The 16,247-nt window shown below is 48.1% G+C and overlaps 8 protein-coding genes across 8 annotated transcripts; 5 read left to right on the top strand and 3 right to left on the bottom strand.

Moving 5' to 3' along the window:
* The first annotated feature begins 110 nt into the window (after positions 1–110).
* On the top strand, positions 111–834 carry BDV38DRAFT_26781 (Tim10/DDP family zinc finger protein). Its single transcript, XM_032056655.1, has 3 exons — positions 111–149; positions 201–332; positions 463–834. Exons 2-3 carry the CDS (start codon positions 235–237, stop codon positions 647–649), a joined length of 285 nt encoding a protein of 94 aa, XP_031907337.1. The 5' UTR covers positions 111–149; positions 201–234; the 3' UTR covers positions 650–834.
* BDV38DRAFT_26782 (putative Sin3 complex subunit (Stb2)) lies at positions 835–4,035 on the bottom strand. The gene has a single exon (XM_032056657.1). It carries the CDS (start codon positions 3,597–3,599, stop codon positions 1,020–1,022), a length of 2,580 nt encoding a protein of 859 aa, XP_031907336.1. The 5' UTR covers positions 3,600–4,035; the 3' UTR covers positions 835–1,019.
* A 1,314-nt stretch (positions 4,036–5,349) lies between these two features.
* Positions 5,350–7,628, top strand: BDV38DRAFT_264905 (ubiquitin-protein ligase RMD5). Its single transcript, XM_032056319.1, has 4 exons — positions 5,350–5,715; positions 5,826–5,953; positions 6,043–6,807; positions 6,864–7,628. Exons 1-4 carry the CDS (start codon positions 5,595–5,597, stop codon positions 7,080–7,082), a joined length of 1,233 nt encoding a protein of 410 aa, XP_031907335.1. The 5' UTR covers positions 5,350–5,594; the 3' UTR covers positions 7,083–7,628.
* A 441-nt stretch (positions 7,629–8,069) lies between these two features.
* Positions 8,070–9,186, top strand: BDV38DRAFT_288837 (BTB/POZ domain-containing protein; the record flags this gene model as incomplete). Its single annotated transcript, XM_032061110.1, has 4 exons — positions 8,070–8,245; positions 8,320–8,670; positions 8,769–9,042; positions 9,145–9,186. The coding sequence occupies 4 exons, from the start codon at positions 8,070–8,072 to the stop codon at positions 9,184–9,186; spliced, it is 843 nt and encodes a 280-aa protein (XP_031907334.1).
* Positions 9,187–9,282: 96 nt separating this feature from the next.
* Positions 9,283–11,805, bottom strand: csn12. Its single transcript, XM_032056318.1, has 6 exons — positions 11,083–11,805; positions 10,957–11,029; positions 10,751–10,903; positions 10,632–10,693; positions 10,164–10,584; positions 9,283–10,082 (listed from the first exon to the last, which is right to left on the bottom strand). Exons 1-6 carry the CDS (start codon positions 11,652–11,654, stop codon positions 9,996–9,998), a joined length of 1,368 nt encoding a protein of 455 aa, XP_031907333.1. The 5' UTR covers positions 11,655–11,805; the 3' UTR covers positions 9,283–9,995.
* Positions 11,806–12,182: 377 nt separating this feature from the next.
* On the top strand, positions 12,183–13,030 carry BDV38DRAFT_288835 (60S ribosomal protein eL20; the record flags this gene model as incomplete). The annotated part of the gene is made up of 3 exons (XM_032061109.1): positions 12,183–12,222; positions 12,449–12,810; positions 12,872–13,030. 3 exons carry the CDS (start codon positions 12,183–12,185, stop codon positions 13,028–13,030), a joined length of 561 nt encoding a protein of 186 aa, XP_031907332.1.
* Positions 13,031–13,961: 931 nt separating this feature from the next.
* On the top strand, positions 13,962–15,115 carry BDV38DRAFT_276077 (cytochrome b5 reductase family protein; the record flags this gene model as incomplete). Its single annotated transcript, XM_032058146.1, has 4 exons — positions 13,962–14,006; positions 14,067–14,346; positions 14,400–14,477; positions 14,547–15,115. The coding sequence occupies 4 exons, from the start codon at positions 13,962–13,964 to the stop codon at positions 15,113–15,115; spliced, it is 972 nt and encodes a 323-aa protein (XP_031907331.1).
* An 86-nt stretch (positions 15,116–15,201) lies between these two features.
* BDV38DRAFT_26700 (uncharacterized protein) lies at positions 15,202–15,977 on the bottom strand. Its single transcript, XM_032056508.1, has one exon. It carries the CDS (start codon positions 15,824–15,826, stop codon positions 15,404–15,406), a length of 423 nt encoding a protein of 140 aa, XP_031907330.1. The 5' UTR covers positions 15,827–15,977; the 3' UTR covers positions 15,202–15,403.
* Positions 15,978–16,247: the final 270 nt, after the last annotated feature.

Genomic DNA, 16,247 nt, shown 5'->3' with positions numbered 1-16,247 from the left:
AGCAAAACGAGCGAAAAGCCGAAGAAAAATCGTTCGAAGGCGGTGAAGGTGGTCCAAGCTTCCGACTGGAACTTCCGATTAACCATCATTCAAGACAACATTTATCTCCATCCTCTATACCAGCATCAACCTAATCTCTTTTCAAATTTGTCAGTAAAAGTCCATGAATTAGTTGACCGTCAATGCTAATATCGTCCTAGTCATTTTCCAATTACCCCTTCAATAACCAAAACCATGTCTTTCCTCTTTGGCGGTCCCCCCAAGATGTCCTCGGCAGAGAAGATTGCTGCCGCAGAGACCGAAGTTGAGATGATTTCAGACATGTTCAACCGGTGAGCTCATGAATACAATCCCAACTTGCACTCAATATCATAATGCCTTGAACTTTCCCTTCGAATTTCCGCTCACAGATACAACTCAATTTTCGATTGACAACGATGCTAATGCCGACAACCTGCTTAGTCTGACCGAGTCTTGCACCAAGAAGTGCATTCCCAATGACTACCGTGAAGGCGACCTGAACAAGGGCGAGTCCGTCTGTCTCGACCGCTGCGTCTCCAAGTTCTTCGAAGTCAACATCAAGGTCAGCGAGAAGATGCAGGGCGAAGCCGCCAACAAGCAGGGCGGTGGTATGGGATTCGGCATGTAATGGATGAGAAGTCTGCTGCCTCACGGACAAACCTCCCTTCCGAAACATAATCTATGTTCTTTTTACGCTTGAGTTTGCCTTTATGTTGTCCTTGTCAGGCGCGGATCTTGCCTTGGTTTCAGAGATCATCTTTTCCCGGGAAGCGTTGCATTTGGGTTTAGCTCTCAAGATTGTCGATTCCGGGGCACTCTATGCCGGCTGGTTATGATCGCAGCCGGCTAGATGAGTGCTGGGATGGTGAAAGTGTTTGGGTCTTGGTCATGGTTCTGCGCATGGCACGGTTAATCGAATATTTTTCATATTATGTACAATAGAAGTGAATATATATATGTCACAGTATTACATTACAGGTGCCGGTCTAAAACCATAATTACGTAGAGAACCCAGTGAATCTTCCTAACCGTGAAAGCCACGAGCAGTTCTGCTTTTCTTCTTCCCCGCGGACCAGCGTCTTAACCCTTGTTTCTATCTCCTCAATATGTCTCTCAAACTCACCTAGCCCAGTTTCGACTTCCTCGACCTTGGACCCAAGAACATTAAGCTCGTAATCTAGTTTTGCGCTCATCATCTCGACCCGTCTCATGTGGTCCGTGAGTGAGGAGTGTTCTTCAGAGAGGAGATCACTAGATCTCTCTCGAATTCCTTGATATTGGTTGAGCTTCTCCATATAAGTTGTGTTGATCCTTTCATGTGCTTCGTAAAAAACTCGGTTCAGGTCATCTACTGAACCCACTTGTTTTTCGACCCAAGGAACAGTGCCCTCACTTAAGCCTTGTACTCTGGAGCTGAATATTCGCGCGTCAGACACTAGAATATCTTCTACAGCAATAGCTTCTTCTAAGCTGGCGTCGGCGTTTTCAGAGTCTTCGACCTTCCCCTTCAAGTCTTCCCATCCCAGCACGACCTCTTCGACAGTGCTGAACGACAGATGTCGCGGCCAGTAATTATTCAAATGTTCAGTGTCGTCTGCACGATAAAGCTCAGCACTGCTATGCGGCCGGCGCAATGACATGATGCCAAACTCTGACGTCTGATCTTCGGCGGCTGCGTCGGTTGATCGCGTCTTCCACCGCTCTAGTTCTTGCGACTCCTCATCTTCCCGAGTTAAAGATACCTTCCGGGAGCCATCGGAGGGTTCGTTTGATGCTGCGGGTTCGATTGTTATAGCTGGGAGTTTGACATCGGATGATTTTGGTACAAAGTTGTTGAGCGGTGCTTCGGTACTCGGTTCGTGAGGCTGGGTTGGCATCTCGTTGTCAGGAATGCTCTCAGGTTCGGGTTTTCGACCTCCATCAGAAGTGATCATTGAAGGGACCATCTCAGTGTCACTCTCTAAAGGAGGAATATAAGCTGCGTCACCAACGAAATCCGCATCATCCTTGGTCTTCGGGAGGTGTGACCGCAGGCCCACTGCATCCTTGAACCTGCCAAACCCAGCTCGCGCATCTGACACTTTTCCACTGACGCCTCGTCGCACCAACCTGCCTATATTCTGATCTTTATCATCAAGGATGTTAACTGATTCGAGAGGCCTTCCTGGGCGTTCCGACCCTTGATAAGAGCGTTCCGCGATGAAATCATCATGGGAGCTTCGTTTGCGACTGGTCCATAGGTATCCACCCTGATCATCTGTAGTGAACATCATGTCGGCACCTGGATGCCCTCCAGCAAAGCTGTCTCCAATGCCGCTCTTGCGCGGCTTGCCTCTCCAAAGCCACTTGGCTCTTTCACCCGTGACTAGGTGTGCGAAATTGTCAACATCTAGGGTTTCAATATCAGCGATGCCGCCTTTTTCCCGGCCCCGCACCATACCCATGACCATCTCGCCTCCATGGCCACTCAACTCAGCCATAGTTGACTTAACGGCATCGGTCCAGCCCTCCGCATTTGCGGCCTTTGCAGTGACCCGATGGAGTCTGTCCAATGTTTGACGGTCCAATCTCCGAGTCCGTTTCAGCTTCTGGGATTTCTGAAAACTACTGATTCCTCTTTTTAAGTTAGAGATATCAAAGGCATCTTTGCCAACTGGAGCACCAAAAGCGTGAAGCCGGTTTCGAGCCCCCATCAGCGTCCCTAGCAGCGCAGCCACAGTAGTTGGTCCCAAAACACCATCGCTGGGTTCAATATTGTATAGATCTATGCCAATGTCCGTCCACCAGTCGCCAATTGCTGCTTCTGTCACATCGCATAAGAGTCCATCAACATACTCCGGAGCCAGGTTCCCAAACATCATCAAAGCAATCTGACACTGCTTCACAAGCTCTATAACGGCAGAATATAGCGGGACTCTCTCGCTGGTCCGGTAGAGATGGTAGAACTTGGCTTCAGTTGCTGCCGTTGGTGGTTGTAATTTTAGGCCCGCCCGGCCTGAACAATTCAGCCGTTTCAAGTTTTCGTTCACGATAAAATCATCCTTGTGTTTATGGATATCACCATCAGGCACCGGGATGACTGTAAGAGCGGAAGGAAATGTGCTCAAATCAGTTATGGACAAAGTCCCAAACGGTGTCTCTTTCCTGCGTGCTTCGCATTCTCTAACTGCATCGAAATATAGCTTTAAGCGGGGGGACCAAGTGGATTCATTCGTAGGAACGCTTAGCAATCCCGCTACCACTTTGTGTGAAGGCTCTCCCGTATAAGTCGTAATTATAAAAGTCGGCTGAATCCTCGAACAGGCCCATTGTTCAACAATGTATATCTCATAGCCCTGGAGAATCAAACGTCGATGCAGCACAATCGTCGAAGGGTCCTCTTCAAGGTATCGGAGCGCGACAGGATCGGTGAAGACGATCCTCTGGTGACCAGGGAGAGACGGTTGCCCGTCAGGACCATTATGGGATGAAGGGCTTTCTTTGGGGCCAACCGATTGTTTTGTAATCTCGCGCTGCATTGTAGTTGTAGTAGTAGAAGGCGCAGCCTGTGTGCCGTTTTGCGTTGCGGATTGCGACATAGTAGAAACAAAAAGCGACTACCGTGTTGGTAATGAATGGAGGTTCATGTCCTTGGGGCTTAGACTGAAGAGTGACGAGGAACGTAACCACGAGGAGTGTCCAGAAACCAAGCGCAGCGTAAGGGGAAAGAAAAGGGCTGACCCTCCTGGGGTCTGTGTCGTTCTGTCCAGCGAGCAGGAGAAGATCGTGACATATCCGAGGTGTGTGTGTGGAGGTCTTTGCGGACTTATAGTCTGGAACGTGGGGACGAGAAGCGGAAACACGGGTCAGCCATGGCGTTTGTAGACAGCTTGGAGAAAGTATGGCCTCAAGATAAATGTGGCATAGAGAGGGGGGTTGCCATTGTCTTCAGCGACGTCACAGATGCCCATATTTATGGAAGCGGTGAGCGGCTAAGCCACAAATATCAATTCAACCGTCGTCTAGATAATCTTCATGACTTTGATATTGATTGCTATTACTACCTCTCACTGAATGCGCTATCACTAGTCAACATGTGAAGACGCTTCTAGCCCAGGGTACAGAACGCCACAATATTCAGCAACCGCCGGTAAAAAAAGCTGCCTAGTTGCATTTCAGCCACACATGTATGTTGAGAATTAGGGGGTTGAAAGAGCACCGCCACGTATGCCGGTCAGAACCACCTTCGGAAGAGTGCTAGGGACAAGATCCAGAACAACGTTTCCTGAAGCTTATGCAACTATCTGATTACATACTATCTACAAGAATTGGGTACGAACTCCTCTTCTCTACAGGCCTCCAACATGGGAGGCAAACAGCAGTGAAAAGAAGACCGAGATTCTCGAGTACTTCCCAAATGGGTCGTGACATGAAAAGATGCCACAAGACGCACTCTTATTAAACTAACTCATATACATGAGCTAGGGCAGTTTGTTTTCAAAAATTCCCACCCGACCCGAAGGCCAAGTGGAGCGGTCAAAAAAATAGTTTTCAACTAGCAAAAACACGATCTCGGATGTCTCCTCACTGATACGTGTATTGCCCGTGCACTAGGATGGGGAGGAAAAGAAAAAAAATTCTAAAGATTTGATGGGTGTCCCGACCTTTTATAGACGGGCCAAGACTTGACATCCGCGCTAGCGTAAGCGAGCTGCTTATCGGATCAGCCCTCGATTGTGATTGGCTGTAAGTGTAGTTGAGTCTCACGTCCATTTCCAACAGAAGTCACCTGGGCTCCGTCTCAAGGTATCCTAACTGTAGTTTTCAAGTACAATGTAACAGCCGGTCATGCTGTAGCCTACTCATGCATCTACTAGTAAATACTACGTGGAACAAATGCTAAGTAAAAAACCAGGAGGCCACGTCTTTCGATCCATTTTTTGTCTACTCCGTATCTTCAATAGCTACTCTAACTTCTATGAATATCTTGGATTACAAGTACCAACCCCGCTCTGGGCTCTTGCTCCATTGTATTACTGATGCTTTACTGCTGTAAGTCCTGAAAAGAAAGGCAATCGCTTGAGAATGTCGACCTTCTTCACCTTAAGTTTACGTACAGAACGGTGATATTCAACCTGTAAGCCAACTACAGCTCTTTGGGCTTTGGAGCAAAGGGAGACACAGCAAGCACCTTTAAGTGTCATCCGTTCTCAATTGTTTCACAGCAGCCCCTTTGGAGGGTTAGCACCGTGCCTGATACGTTGGCAGCGTTGTCAGGAGGGGTAAAGGGGAAGCATTCCTACTGCCCCCGGAACACGTGACGGCCCATGTCGTAATGCCGTCCCTCCGGCGATAGAGCAAACGACCATCCAACCGACTCACACAACCTCCACTGGATGAACCAGATGACCTAGCTAGCTGGATCTACTAGAGGAACTGTTCCTCTATATTCTTTGCTGCCTTATCACTGATTCAACTACTAAAACTTCAAATCTAGCTCCCGTATGGCTATCGCCATATCACGGCGGTAACTTGTCGGACTCCGCTTTTATCACACTACTCCCAGCTTATCACCAACCTCCTACTTCACCACCATGGAGCTTGTTCAGAAGGAACACGAACGACTGTCGAAGAAGATCAAAGCTGCTCAGAGTATCAAGAATGTGCAAACGACTATAGACTTACTACAGTCCGCACGAGACGCCATTGCTTCCGGTTGGTTCGCCTCTCTTAATGTTTCAGATGCCCGCAGTTCGCTTTCACATCCGGCTTGACACTCAAACCAATCATGACTAAATGGTTCTTGACTACTTATCAATACTTAGATCCGAGTCAGACGTCTATGACATTGGCCAAGCTTCAGAACTCTGTGAAGTCTTCCTTCGACTCGATAAATGACAGTCTTAAAGACACACATAGCAGCCTCAACAAGTATTCAAAGGCTTTAGATAAGGTATCGCCCCCCCCCCACCCCCCCACCCCAACCAAATACCAGTTACAAAGAAACGAGAGATCAAGTGCGTCTCGCTTACATCCTCATAGCTCTTTAAGGACAGGCCGCTTCCAACCGAGCACGATGCCCTCGCCTCCCAAGAGCACCTCATCAACCGAGCTATCGCAATGCATCTCCTCCGAGAAGGACAGTTCTCCGTCGCTGCAACGTTCCTTTCCGAAATGGCGGAGAAGAAGGCCATGGAGTCACAGCAGCAAGCAGGCACGAGTGCCTCGGAAAATGCAGCGACGCTCTTGGATATAGATGAAGTCCCGTCGAACGAGGTTCGGAAACAGTTTGCCACCATGTACTACATACTACATGAAATGAAAGAGAATAACAACTTGCTCCCGGCAATCCAATGGTCAAGGGATAACAGGGAAGCATTGGAAGCCAGAGGAAGTAACCTTGAATTCGAACTGTGCCGGTTGCAGTTCGTCTGGCTTTTTTATGGTGGACCTGACAGGCAGGGACCTGTTCCCACGGGGAGGCAAGAGGCTTTGGAGTATGCCAGGCGCGAATTTCAGAGTTTCTTACCCAGGTATCTCCGGGAGGTTCAACAGCTCATGGGAGCAATGGCTTTTTGTCCCAATTTGCAAGACTCTCCTTACAGGGCCATCTTCAACAATCCCTCTGCGTGGGAAGATGTGGCACAATCTTTCACTCGTGAATTCTGCTCTCTCCTCGGGTTATCTGCCGATTCGCCTCTATACGTCGCTGCTACAGCCGGTGCGATAGCTCTGCCGACCCTATTAAAACTGCAAACCATCATGAAAGCGAAGCGGACAGAGTGGACCACAGAAAATGAGCTTCCGGTGAGTGCAGTCGGTGTACTTCCTGTGCTATCTTCCACTGATTGTGTACAATTTAGGTCGAAATTCCGCTTCCACCGTCGTATCTCTTCCATTCCATTTTCGTCTGCCCCGTTTCCAAAGAACAAACCACTGATGAAAACCCCCCGATGATGATGCCATGTGGTCACGTCATCGCAGAGGAGTCCCTTAAACGGTTATGCAAGGGCAGTAGATTCAAGTGTCCTTATTGCCCTAATGAAAGTCATCCCCGGGAGGCGAGGAAGGTCTTTCTGTAGGACACTATAGATATGGTTGTTTTTGTTTCGGTGGTTGAATGGCGTAATGGCGAGGCATCTCTACACACAGCTTTGAACTGCAAATGAGAATCGGAATTAGGAGCGTGGGCATGTTACCTCTGGCGTTTGGGGTATTGGACAACTTTCCGACAGGACATGGTTTTAGGGGCTATGCATATTGACAGCCCAAGCATATATCTTCATCAATGCAATGATTAAACTACTGGCTTCAATGTGATGTCTTCAGAGTCTCACGATTCAAATTCATTAGATATGAAAAAGAAATGAAGAGAGGTAAGCAAAGTAAAAAAGGCCTGGCATGCGATCAACCCCACGTTTCCCCCATCAAGGATAGATCCAATTCTCTTACAAGTTTTACCAGCAGAGGGATCTGTGATTGCACAAAATATAAAACATGCAAGTAAGAGATCGTCCAAATTCAATTGATGTATCAAGTTTCCAGTCCAAATGAAGCAAACAATTCGCCCATTGCGGTCTTGGGATCCACACCCCCTTTCCCTTTTCCGGAACGTAATTGGGCAATGGCTGCCCCGTGATTGCGCGAGTATTTGGCGATGCACGAAACCACTTTACGCGTGCATTACCCATCCTTACGCGTCTCCAATCATCATCGCAGATAATATTCTCGACAAAGACAAGAGACGATACCCTTGTCGAGCTGGCTGTTAACAAGATGGATGAATCAGAAAACATACAAAAGGCTCTGTTTCCCCCGCGCCTTGCTCACAAAACGACTCTACTCCCCAGACCCCTTTTTTCTACAATCTGTACCGACGGACGTTCATACGGAAGTAGTACATGTATTCGCCATCCGTTTCAGAGTTGCCCTGAGTTTTAACAAAGAAAAGGGAGCCCCTGAATCCATTATTGCCTATTCTTTTCATATCTCTCCCTCAATCCAAAAGAAATCGTTCCTCCCAAACGCCGACCGAACAGCGTAGCGATTCCAGAAAAATAAGAATAAAAATGTTCTCTACAAAACGTACACGCACACCACCAGGCAATCCCGATAGTCTATCCTCGAAGTATGGAGCCGGGAAAATCGTATCTCGGAGCAGAAAACAGCAGCTGCTACGGGACAGTCCGTCAGTATCGCGACGTCTAGATAGACGTCATGGCTCATCCAGCCCTCCAGATGGACGGTAAGAGCCCCTGAACAACACAAACCTACTTACAGTTATTTTCGCAAAAACTGAACCGACTCACATATTGCCAGGTCACACTCCCCAGCCGTCATAACCCTCTGCGTAGGTCCTCAAAAGCGCCTATTCGCAGCTCACAAAGACATCCTATGCGTATCCCCGTTTTTCGCCGCAGCATATACCCAAGCCCAACCGCCAGACTCTCCTAACAGACGAGTTAACCTCCCCGATGAGCAACCGGAAGCTTTTTCGTGTGTTCTCGAGTACCTCTACAAGGGCGATTATTATCCCCAGCTGGTACATAACAAGCAACTGAACTCCTGGGAGCTGGAAGATACGGGGACCGATAAAGATGGTCAGAGTAATGGGGCGACTTTGTTTCATCATGCGGCTGGAGCGGAGATATTGAGAGATACGGCTGTTTAGTATGTTTTCCTCTCACCCTTTTGCTCTCCATCCCTGTTTCTCTGTATAGGTACACCCTCATGAACGGATAAACTAACCCACGTACCCCCTGCAATAGCTGTGCAGCAGATAAATACGGCCTAGATCTCCTTAAACGCCTAGCCCTTCGAAAACAAGGCCTACACTCCGGCATCCAATGTAGTACCATCCTCACTAGCGCGCGCTACGCCTACAGTAATACCCCCGAGAGCGAGTCTAAGCTCCGGGCGCATTATCTCGCTTTGATCATACGGAGTCGGTCGACGTTTAAGCGAAGCGGTACGATGCAGATGGAGATGGAACAGGGAGGGAAATTATTTTTTGATCTTTTTGTTGCGATGTGTAATCATATGGTGAGTTCTCCCCCTCCATCTCGCTTTCTTTTTTCTTTTTTTCTTGTTCCTTGTGTTTGAAGACGGCTCATGGTATGTGTTTGACACTAATGCTTGTGATAGGATGATCTCGAGTCTAAGGCTGAGCCTTCTCCGGGTTGTTGATATCCACTGGTTTGGAGTATTTGTGTGACTTTGATTATTTGATTTTTAATGTATAATGGGATGTTATGCGGGTAATATTCTCATTGAATGATCGATTCTTTTTAGCCTGCTATTTGTATTATTTTGGCTCTTGGTTAAGAGTCGATGCAGGCTGTCTTGGCTTGATGTAATCTTGGATCTACGCTAAACAGCGTGTTATTTACCTCAGACGGAATGGAGTGCTTTTATAGTAGTAGATATATAAATACAAATTCTATCTATTTTGTTTCAATTCTTCACGTCTTGTATCAGGTATACTGTGTAAATGTAAGCCAAAGATAGATTACCGCCCATGATGAGGTCCTTTGGTACAATATTGATATTCTGAAACCAATGCAGTGCATCTGCTCGTCGTAAATCATGCAAACTTCTATATTAGGGTCATTGAAAATGCCATTTCTCTCTCTTGGCGCAATCGTCGAAGCTATCAATTGAGCAAGAAGACTCTGAATGACTGGTATCCAGTAGTCCGTCATGTTCCATTACTGTCCATGTAGCAAAAGCTATGTTGTGAATCTAGTCATCAAGGTTCGTGTCGAAATTGGGCTAGAGTTGAAATCTGTGCATAGCGCAAGGGGCTAAAAGTTCTGGTGGGGAGTCGTAAACGCTGAGCAGCGCAAGTTGATAACTGGGTCATCTGCATCCAGGATCGTTCAGATAATGATCCTCTGATGATCGAAGCTTTTGACGGTATGTGCAGGTAATATGGACGAGATTAAGTAGATAATCGGCGCTAACATGCCTCTCGACTTAAGCTGACTATGTCGCTCTTAGACACCGGTTCCCGGGAACGCAGTGCCACCTTTGCTTAGAACCACCATGCCGCGCTCCCGAGCAATATAGCCTTTCATAAGACCCTATTTTTTGTCAGTGGCCGATGAGCTTTCGCGTAGCATAGGCGTCGTATGGACTACGTGGGGAAGGTTTGCGAAACTTACCTTATAAATGAGGTTCGATAGCAAACACTCAACCTCGTCAATATCAACCCGAGATCTATCATCTGCATGTGTACCTATCCTCAATGCTGCTGCGAACTCAGCAACAGGAATACGTGTACGTCGAATCGGCGGTTGGCCATCCTTGGGTTCTTCAAAACCTCCAGCAATGAAGACCTTGCGGAATAGGTTTCGCAGTGCGATATCACGTCCTCGTTCGAGGGGCAGGTAGATGCGCCGCTTCACAAATTCTTCCTCTCCTGCTGTCATAGCATTGTCGAAGCCATTGAGATCGCCCTTCATGATACAGTTGCAAAGTGGACGGAACAGCTTCTCGAGTCTGGGAAATGGGGCAAGAAGCTTCTTGCTTGGTAAAGTATGTGTCGTGACAAGGTGACAAGGGATAAGATACGCAAGAATCATTCTCCAAAAGGTTAGTTAGGTTACTTGAGCGGGAGTTACTAAACTCACTCCCTGTTCTTGACTGCATCTTTGTGACACATGTTCCATGCGTATGCCAGATGCTCTTCAGCCTGTCCGAACGCAAGAGTTAGCCTCAGAGGCCGACAAAGCCTGGAGTTGCCATTTACCTCTGCATAATTCTCATCCAGAAAGTGAATCAACCCAACATAATATTTGAAAGTCACTATGTGAGATTTGGGGAAGACCTCCATGTCTGGAAGGTCTGCCGATGAAGCGTTGAGCGCGCGAAGAAGATTCTTGGAAAGAGAGACAGAATTGATCTGGTACTTCGTCAGCTACATGCATAATGCGGTGGCGGTGATGCTTCCCGTACCTTGAAATAAGTTTTGAAGAGCAGGTTTGTCGTATTATATATGCCCCATTTGCGCGACTCCTCAATCGGGGCTCTAGTTCGGTGATTAGCAACGGGCTACAACTCATGCGGCCGCGTGAGACCCACCTGTCACTTAGACACAGAGTGAACATTCGGTTGATTATGCGAGCCGATTCCTCAAGCTTTGCGCTCTTTTCGAAATCGGCCGCTATGTCATCCTGGAAATTATCTCCGAATGCAACCGAATCTTGAGACGACAGTTCGGCGTCTGCTCTCATGGCGAAGATTCGCAAGTATTTTCCAACGACGTATAGACATGGAACTGTCCATGCCTGAAGACCAAAGTTCGTATACCCCCTAATGAGAATATTTGCCAAGTCTTTCCAAGAGTTGAAGACCTTGACCCAGCTCGCGCTTGACGGAGAATCAGTGAATTTGATAATCTCCCCGACGGCGGTCCAGTAAGTTGAAAAGATATCGATCCATGCGTTTTGTTCTTGTTTCGGTAACTTTAACCCATTGGCCTGAAAAAGAGAATAACGGAGATCTGAGGATACACGTGCAGCATTGGAGAAGCGGTAGAACGATTGGAGTCGTTGGGGGTACTCGGCGGGGGCAACGGGAGTGAGAGCAGCAGCAAGGCGAGGGCCAGAGCCAAGTCGCTGGCCTTGTACGAAGTCCTCAAAGATGGTGGCCATGGTGATATGTTCATGAATCAATCATAAACTTTCAGTGTCGGTTTAGCAAGTCGAGCCCATATCGCAGGTTTCCGAGCACTTGAGCGGAGATGGAAGCACGATATGCTTCCTCCGTACTCCGTACAAGTGCAAACATGAGGTGGGGAACGATGCCTCACCGCCGACGGGACCGATCTTATCAGCCACAGTGGCTGCGATCCCAATTGGGAATGGTGTCCCGTGCCAAGCCTCAAGGTCGCTTAGGGTGGCAGCCCTAACTCAACGGAAATCACAAATCCCCAATTTCACGAACGAGACCCAACCGGCATACCTCTCTCGAGCAACCACAACAGTCGACAAAAGTGAGTCCTACCCTGCTTATCTATCCACCATATTTGAAGGTCTTGTTGCTAACAGATTTACCAGATGGGTAAGTGAAAAAAAAATTTCCCTTCTTCGGACCCCTTTACCCTGGCGAATCGGTGCGGTATATCCCCTTGCGAACGTTGAACGACACAATACCGGAGAGAAGATGTATCGAGGAGGAGCATGAAAATCATATGGTCTCGATTCAGCGAAAGCGGTGATGGTGAATTTTTATGGAAAGGGTTTTAGTACGAATGGACGTTACGCACGGTCGGAAAGTTGGAATTTTTACGGTCGCATATCGTGGAAAATATTCTCGACTCGAACCTCGAAATATGTGACAGCGTATCGCACGGAATTTATCGCACCGATTCTCGCCATTGGGATAATTGAACGCCACGAATTGAAGATTTTAAAATGTGCCAAAAATGACTGACTGGTTATTATAGGGCGTCTCACCGAGTACCAGGTCATCGGGCGTCATCTGCCCACCGAGGCTAACCCCACGCCCAAGCTTTACCGCATGCGCATCTTTGCGCCTAACACTGTCGTGGCCAAGTCCCGGTTCTGGTACTTCTTGACCCAGCTCCGTAAGGTCAAGAAGGCCAACGGTGAGATCGTCAGCCTCAATGTCATCCCCGAGAAGCGTCACCTGAAGGTCAAGAACTTCGGTATCTGGATCCGCTACGACTCTCGCTCCGGTACCCACAACATGTACAAGGAGTTCCGTGAGATGAGCCGTACCGAGGCTGTTGAGGCTCTCTACCAGGACATGGCTGCCCGCCACCGTGCCCGCTTCGGCTCCATCCACGTATGTTTTCTACTGATGGCGGACGATGGTTAATTTGAGTTGGACTAACGATACTGTGCAGATCCTCAAGGTTGTTGAGGTCGACAACGCCGACTCCATCCGCCGCCCCTACATCAAGCAGCTCCTCCAGAAGGACCTCAAGTTCCCTCTGCCTCACCGTGCCGCCAAGACCGAGGGCAAGAAGATCTTCGCTTACTCTCGTCCTGCTACCTTCGCTTAAATGTGAAATTTTGGGTGTTCGGGGAAGGAGTGTGCGGATGAAATGACTATGTTATGGCCATAGCATGCATGCAGGACAGAGCACGCAGAGAACATGGCGTGTATCTACAACCCAGATAATGGGAGAAATGGTTTTGATGTCTCACTAGTCCTCTGCAGCGACCTTTCTAGTTAAATCTCTTAAAAATACCGGGTTTGTCTTCTGAATGTGACGGTTCTCTACGAGGTGAATGAAGTAAATTTCCTGCTGGTAGACAGGTCACTCCCCCTACGTACATAGTATATGCTACACTCAACTTTGCTTTCTTTGGTCGATATGATACCGAAGCCATCGTAGGTCTAGCGTCTCGCTCGATACTACCCATGGACTATACCGTGTGCGATATTTCAAGATATACCGGCTACATCTATTGGATAGACAGGCGTCAATGCCCGGAGGGTTGGATTGCCCCGGTCTGTCTTCATTTCTCCCAGTTTCATCTACACTGAAGTATATAAACTTGAGACACTAGGACTCATGCTTTATCGGATATATTTCTAATCGGGTCGGATATATGGTTCGGACTGTCCATGACCGCGGAAAAATATATTCCACGCACTCTAAACACTACGTAACCCGCCGGCCCTATGGCAAGCAATTTAGATAGTTGTCCCCATAATCATGCGACTCATCAGGACAATCGTGCAGCGAAATGCAGCGGAATTGAAGTAGCGGGTTAGTAATAGGCACGGAATGAATGCCAGGGACCCCTAGGGCAGGTATTGCGTCATGTGTAATCGGCGAGGTCGGAGGGCGGGTCCCGAAAACGAAAAGATAGCTCAGTTAACGTAAGGTACTTTAGTTAGTAGTTCTCCAGCCGTCTTTCTAATCTTCTCGCTTTCTCCTCTTACCCCATTGAACACCCCCCTCCAGTCTCATTCGCTTTCAAAAAATGTTCGCCCGTCAGACCTTCCGCTGCGCCCAGCCCTTGAGGCAGGTAAGGACCATTGCGCTTTTCTCACACTTGTTCCGGATTTGTGCTGACCCATGTGCGTAGAGTTTCCGCAAGTACTCTACGGAGGCTCCCAAGGCCAAGTCGCTGGCTCCTATCTACACTGCTGTCGGCCTTACCGGTCTCAGTGTGGGTCTGTACCGCTACTACTACGGCGCTGCTGCTACCGCTGAGGCTCCCGTCGAGCGCGCCAAGGTTTTCACCGGTGGTGACCAGGGATGGGTGGACCTGAAGCTGTCGGAAATTGAGGTCCTCAGCCACAATACTAAGAGACTGCGCTTCGAATTCGAGGACAAGGAAGCCGTTTCCGGTGTCACTATTGCTTGTGAGTGGTTCAAACGATGGTCTGCCCGGATAGTCTTATTGACGAAAAATCAGCCGCTCTCTTGACCAAGTTCAAGCCCGTTGGCGCCGAGAAGGCCGTCCTCCGTCCTTACACTCCCACCAGCGATGAAGGTAACTATTTACCCCTTTCATGATCAGAACAAAAATAAATAAATAAATAAATACTTATCACCGTGGCAGACCAGCCTGGCTACCTTGACCTTGTCGTCAAGGTCTACCCGAACGGACCCATGTCTGAGCATATTCACAGCATGAATGTTGACCAGCGTCTTTCCTTCAAGGGCCCTCTCCCCAAGTACCAGTGGGAGACCAACAAGCATGAGCACATTGCCCTGATCGCCGGTGGTACCGGTATCACTCCCATGTACCAGCTCATCCGTCAGATCTTCAAGAACCCCGAGGACAAGACCAAGGTTACCCTTGTCTACGGTAACGTCAGCGAGGATGACATCCTCCTGAAGAAGGAGCTTCAGGATCTCGAGAACACCTACCCCCAGCGCTTCAAGGCTTTCTACCTCCTCGACAAGCCCCCCAAGGAGTGGACTGGCGGCCAGGGCTACATCACCAAGGAGCTCTTGAAGACCGTCCTTCCAGAGCCCAAGGAGGAGAACCAGAAGATCTTCGTCTGCGGACCTCCTGGTCTCTACAACGCCGTTAGCGGTAACAAGGTCAGCCCGAAGGACCAGGGTGAGCTGTCTGGTATCCTGAAGGAGCTGGGCTACAACAAGGACCAGGTCTACAAGTTCTAGATACATAGATCGTTGTTAGATATAGATATGGAAGATATCAGTGTACTTTTTTGAATCTAAAACATGTTCAATTACGAAATATCCCTTGACAAACAGACTAACCTAAACGAACACACACCATCTAGACAAGTAATGCAAGCATATCACCATTAGCGTTAGGATAGTATATTCAGCCCTACAAATCCACAATAGCAAGGAATATAAATATATACATCCAATCAACCCCACGACCACAAACAAAAAAAAAGGGCAAAAAGAAAAAAGGAAAAAAAAAGAAGAAGAGAGAAATCACTGATCCTTAGCCTCCAAACACCCCTCCACCATCCCATCAACCGCCGTTTCTCTCACCGCAGCAGACAAAACCCCCCTCTCAACCAACATCATCAACGCATCCCCGACCCAATTCTGACAATTCCAATCCAAATCCTCCCTCCCATTCCTCACCGGCGTCGCCGACACCGCCCGCCGAATCGTCTCCGGACTCACATCCCCATCGATCTCCCCGACGACCACCGTCTTCGCCAACTCGCTCCCAAACTCATGCGGATCGAGGTCCACGTCTTCTTGGAAGATGAACAGACCCTGCGTGCCGACTATGTGCATCGTGCTGGTTGTGCCGCTCGCAAAGGTGAAGTGGAGTGCTGTGTGGCGGTATTCGGGATAGTCGAGGGGTGAGCCCGTGTAGATTAGGATGGTGGCTTTTGTGGTCATTTTTTTAAATATTGGGTTGAGGGTGTTTGTTGTTGTGTTTATTCTTGTACTTATTGTATGTGTATATATATATATATATATATTGGTGGTGATGGGGAGTAGTAGTGAGGGGGTTGTTTGTGGTGGGGTAATTATTATTATTATTGTTTTTTTTTATTATGTTGGAACTTGGGTTTAATATATATTAAGAAGAAGAAGGTGGTGGTGGTTTGCTTGTTGGATTTAATTGTTCGTACTGTGATAAATAAAGTGACAGATGGTGCCAAGAACTTTTGTTATCGTGCCTGATCAATTAAATCTTGACTTTATTTGTGAGTTTGTTTGTATGGTGTTGGGATTGGGAATTGGCTTGTTGGAGTGGGGATTCATTCTGGTTGTTCCTGGGTTTTTTTTTCTTTTTTTTTTTTTTGGTTTGGGGGGG

The sequence above is a fragment of the Aspergillus pseudotamarii genome (assembly GCF_009193445.1).
Source record: "Aspergillus pseudotamarii strain CBS 117625 unplaced genomic scaffold BDV38scaffold_117, whole genome shotgun sequence".
NCBI classification, from domain to species: Eukaryota; Fungi; Ascomycota; class Eurotiomycetes; order Eurotiales; family Aspergillaceae; genus Aspergillus; species Aspergillus pseudotamarii.
The sequence above is the reverse complement of the archived record's forward strand: the minus strand, read 5'-3'. Positions and strand labels throughout refer to the sequence as shown.

Excerpts from the sequence above, each read along its gene's own strand:
- BDV38DRAFT_26782 (XM_032056657.1), bottom strand. The coding sequence starts at position 3,599 with ATGTCGCAATCCGCAACGCAAAACGGCACACAGGCTGCGCCTTCTACT.
- BDV38DRAFT_26700 (XM_032056508.1), bottom strand. The coding sequence starts at position 15,826 with ATGACCACAAAAGCCACCATCCTAATCTACACGGGCTCACCCCTCGAC.
- BDV38DRAFT_264905 (XM_032056319.1), top strand. The coding sequence starts at position 5,595 with ATGGAGCTTGTTCAGAAGGAACACGAACGACTGTCGAAGAAGATCAAA. Across the intron at positions 5,716-5,825 it reads ACGAGACGCCATTGCTTCCG|ATCCGAGTCAGACGTCTATG; the intron begins GTTGGTTCGCCT and ends ATCAATACTTAG. Across the intron at positions 5,954-6,042 it reads ATTCAAAGGCTTTAGATAAG|CTCTTTAAGGACAGGCCGCT; the intron begins GTATCGCCCCCC and ends ACATCCTCATAG.
- csn12 (XM_032056318.1), bottom strand. The coding sequence starts at position 11,654 with ATGGCCACCATCTTTGAGGACTTCGTACAAGGCCAGCGACTTGGCTCT. Across the intron at positions 11,030-11,082 it reads ACTCTGTGTCTAAGTGACAG|AGCCCCGATTGAGGAGTCGC; the intron begins GTGGGTCTCACG and ends TCACCGAACTAG. Across the intron at positions 10,585-10,631 it reads GATGCAGTCAAGAACAGGGA|AATGATTCTTGCGTATCTTA; the intron begins GTGAGTTTAGTA and ends AACCTTTTGGAG.
- BDV38DRAFT_26781 (XM_032056655.1), top strand. The coding sequence starts at position 235 with ATGTCTTTCCTCTTTGGCGGTCCCCCCAAGATGTCCTCGGCAGAGAAG. Across the intron at positions 333-462 it reads ATTTCAGACATGTTCAACCG|TCTGACCGAGTCTTGCACCA; the intron begins GTGAGCTCATGA and ends CAACCTGCTTAG.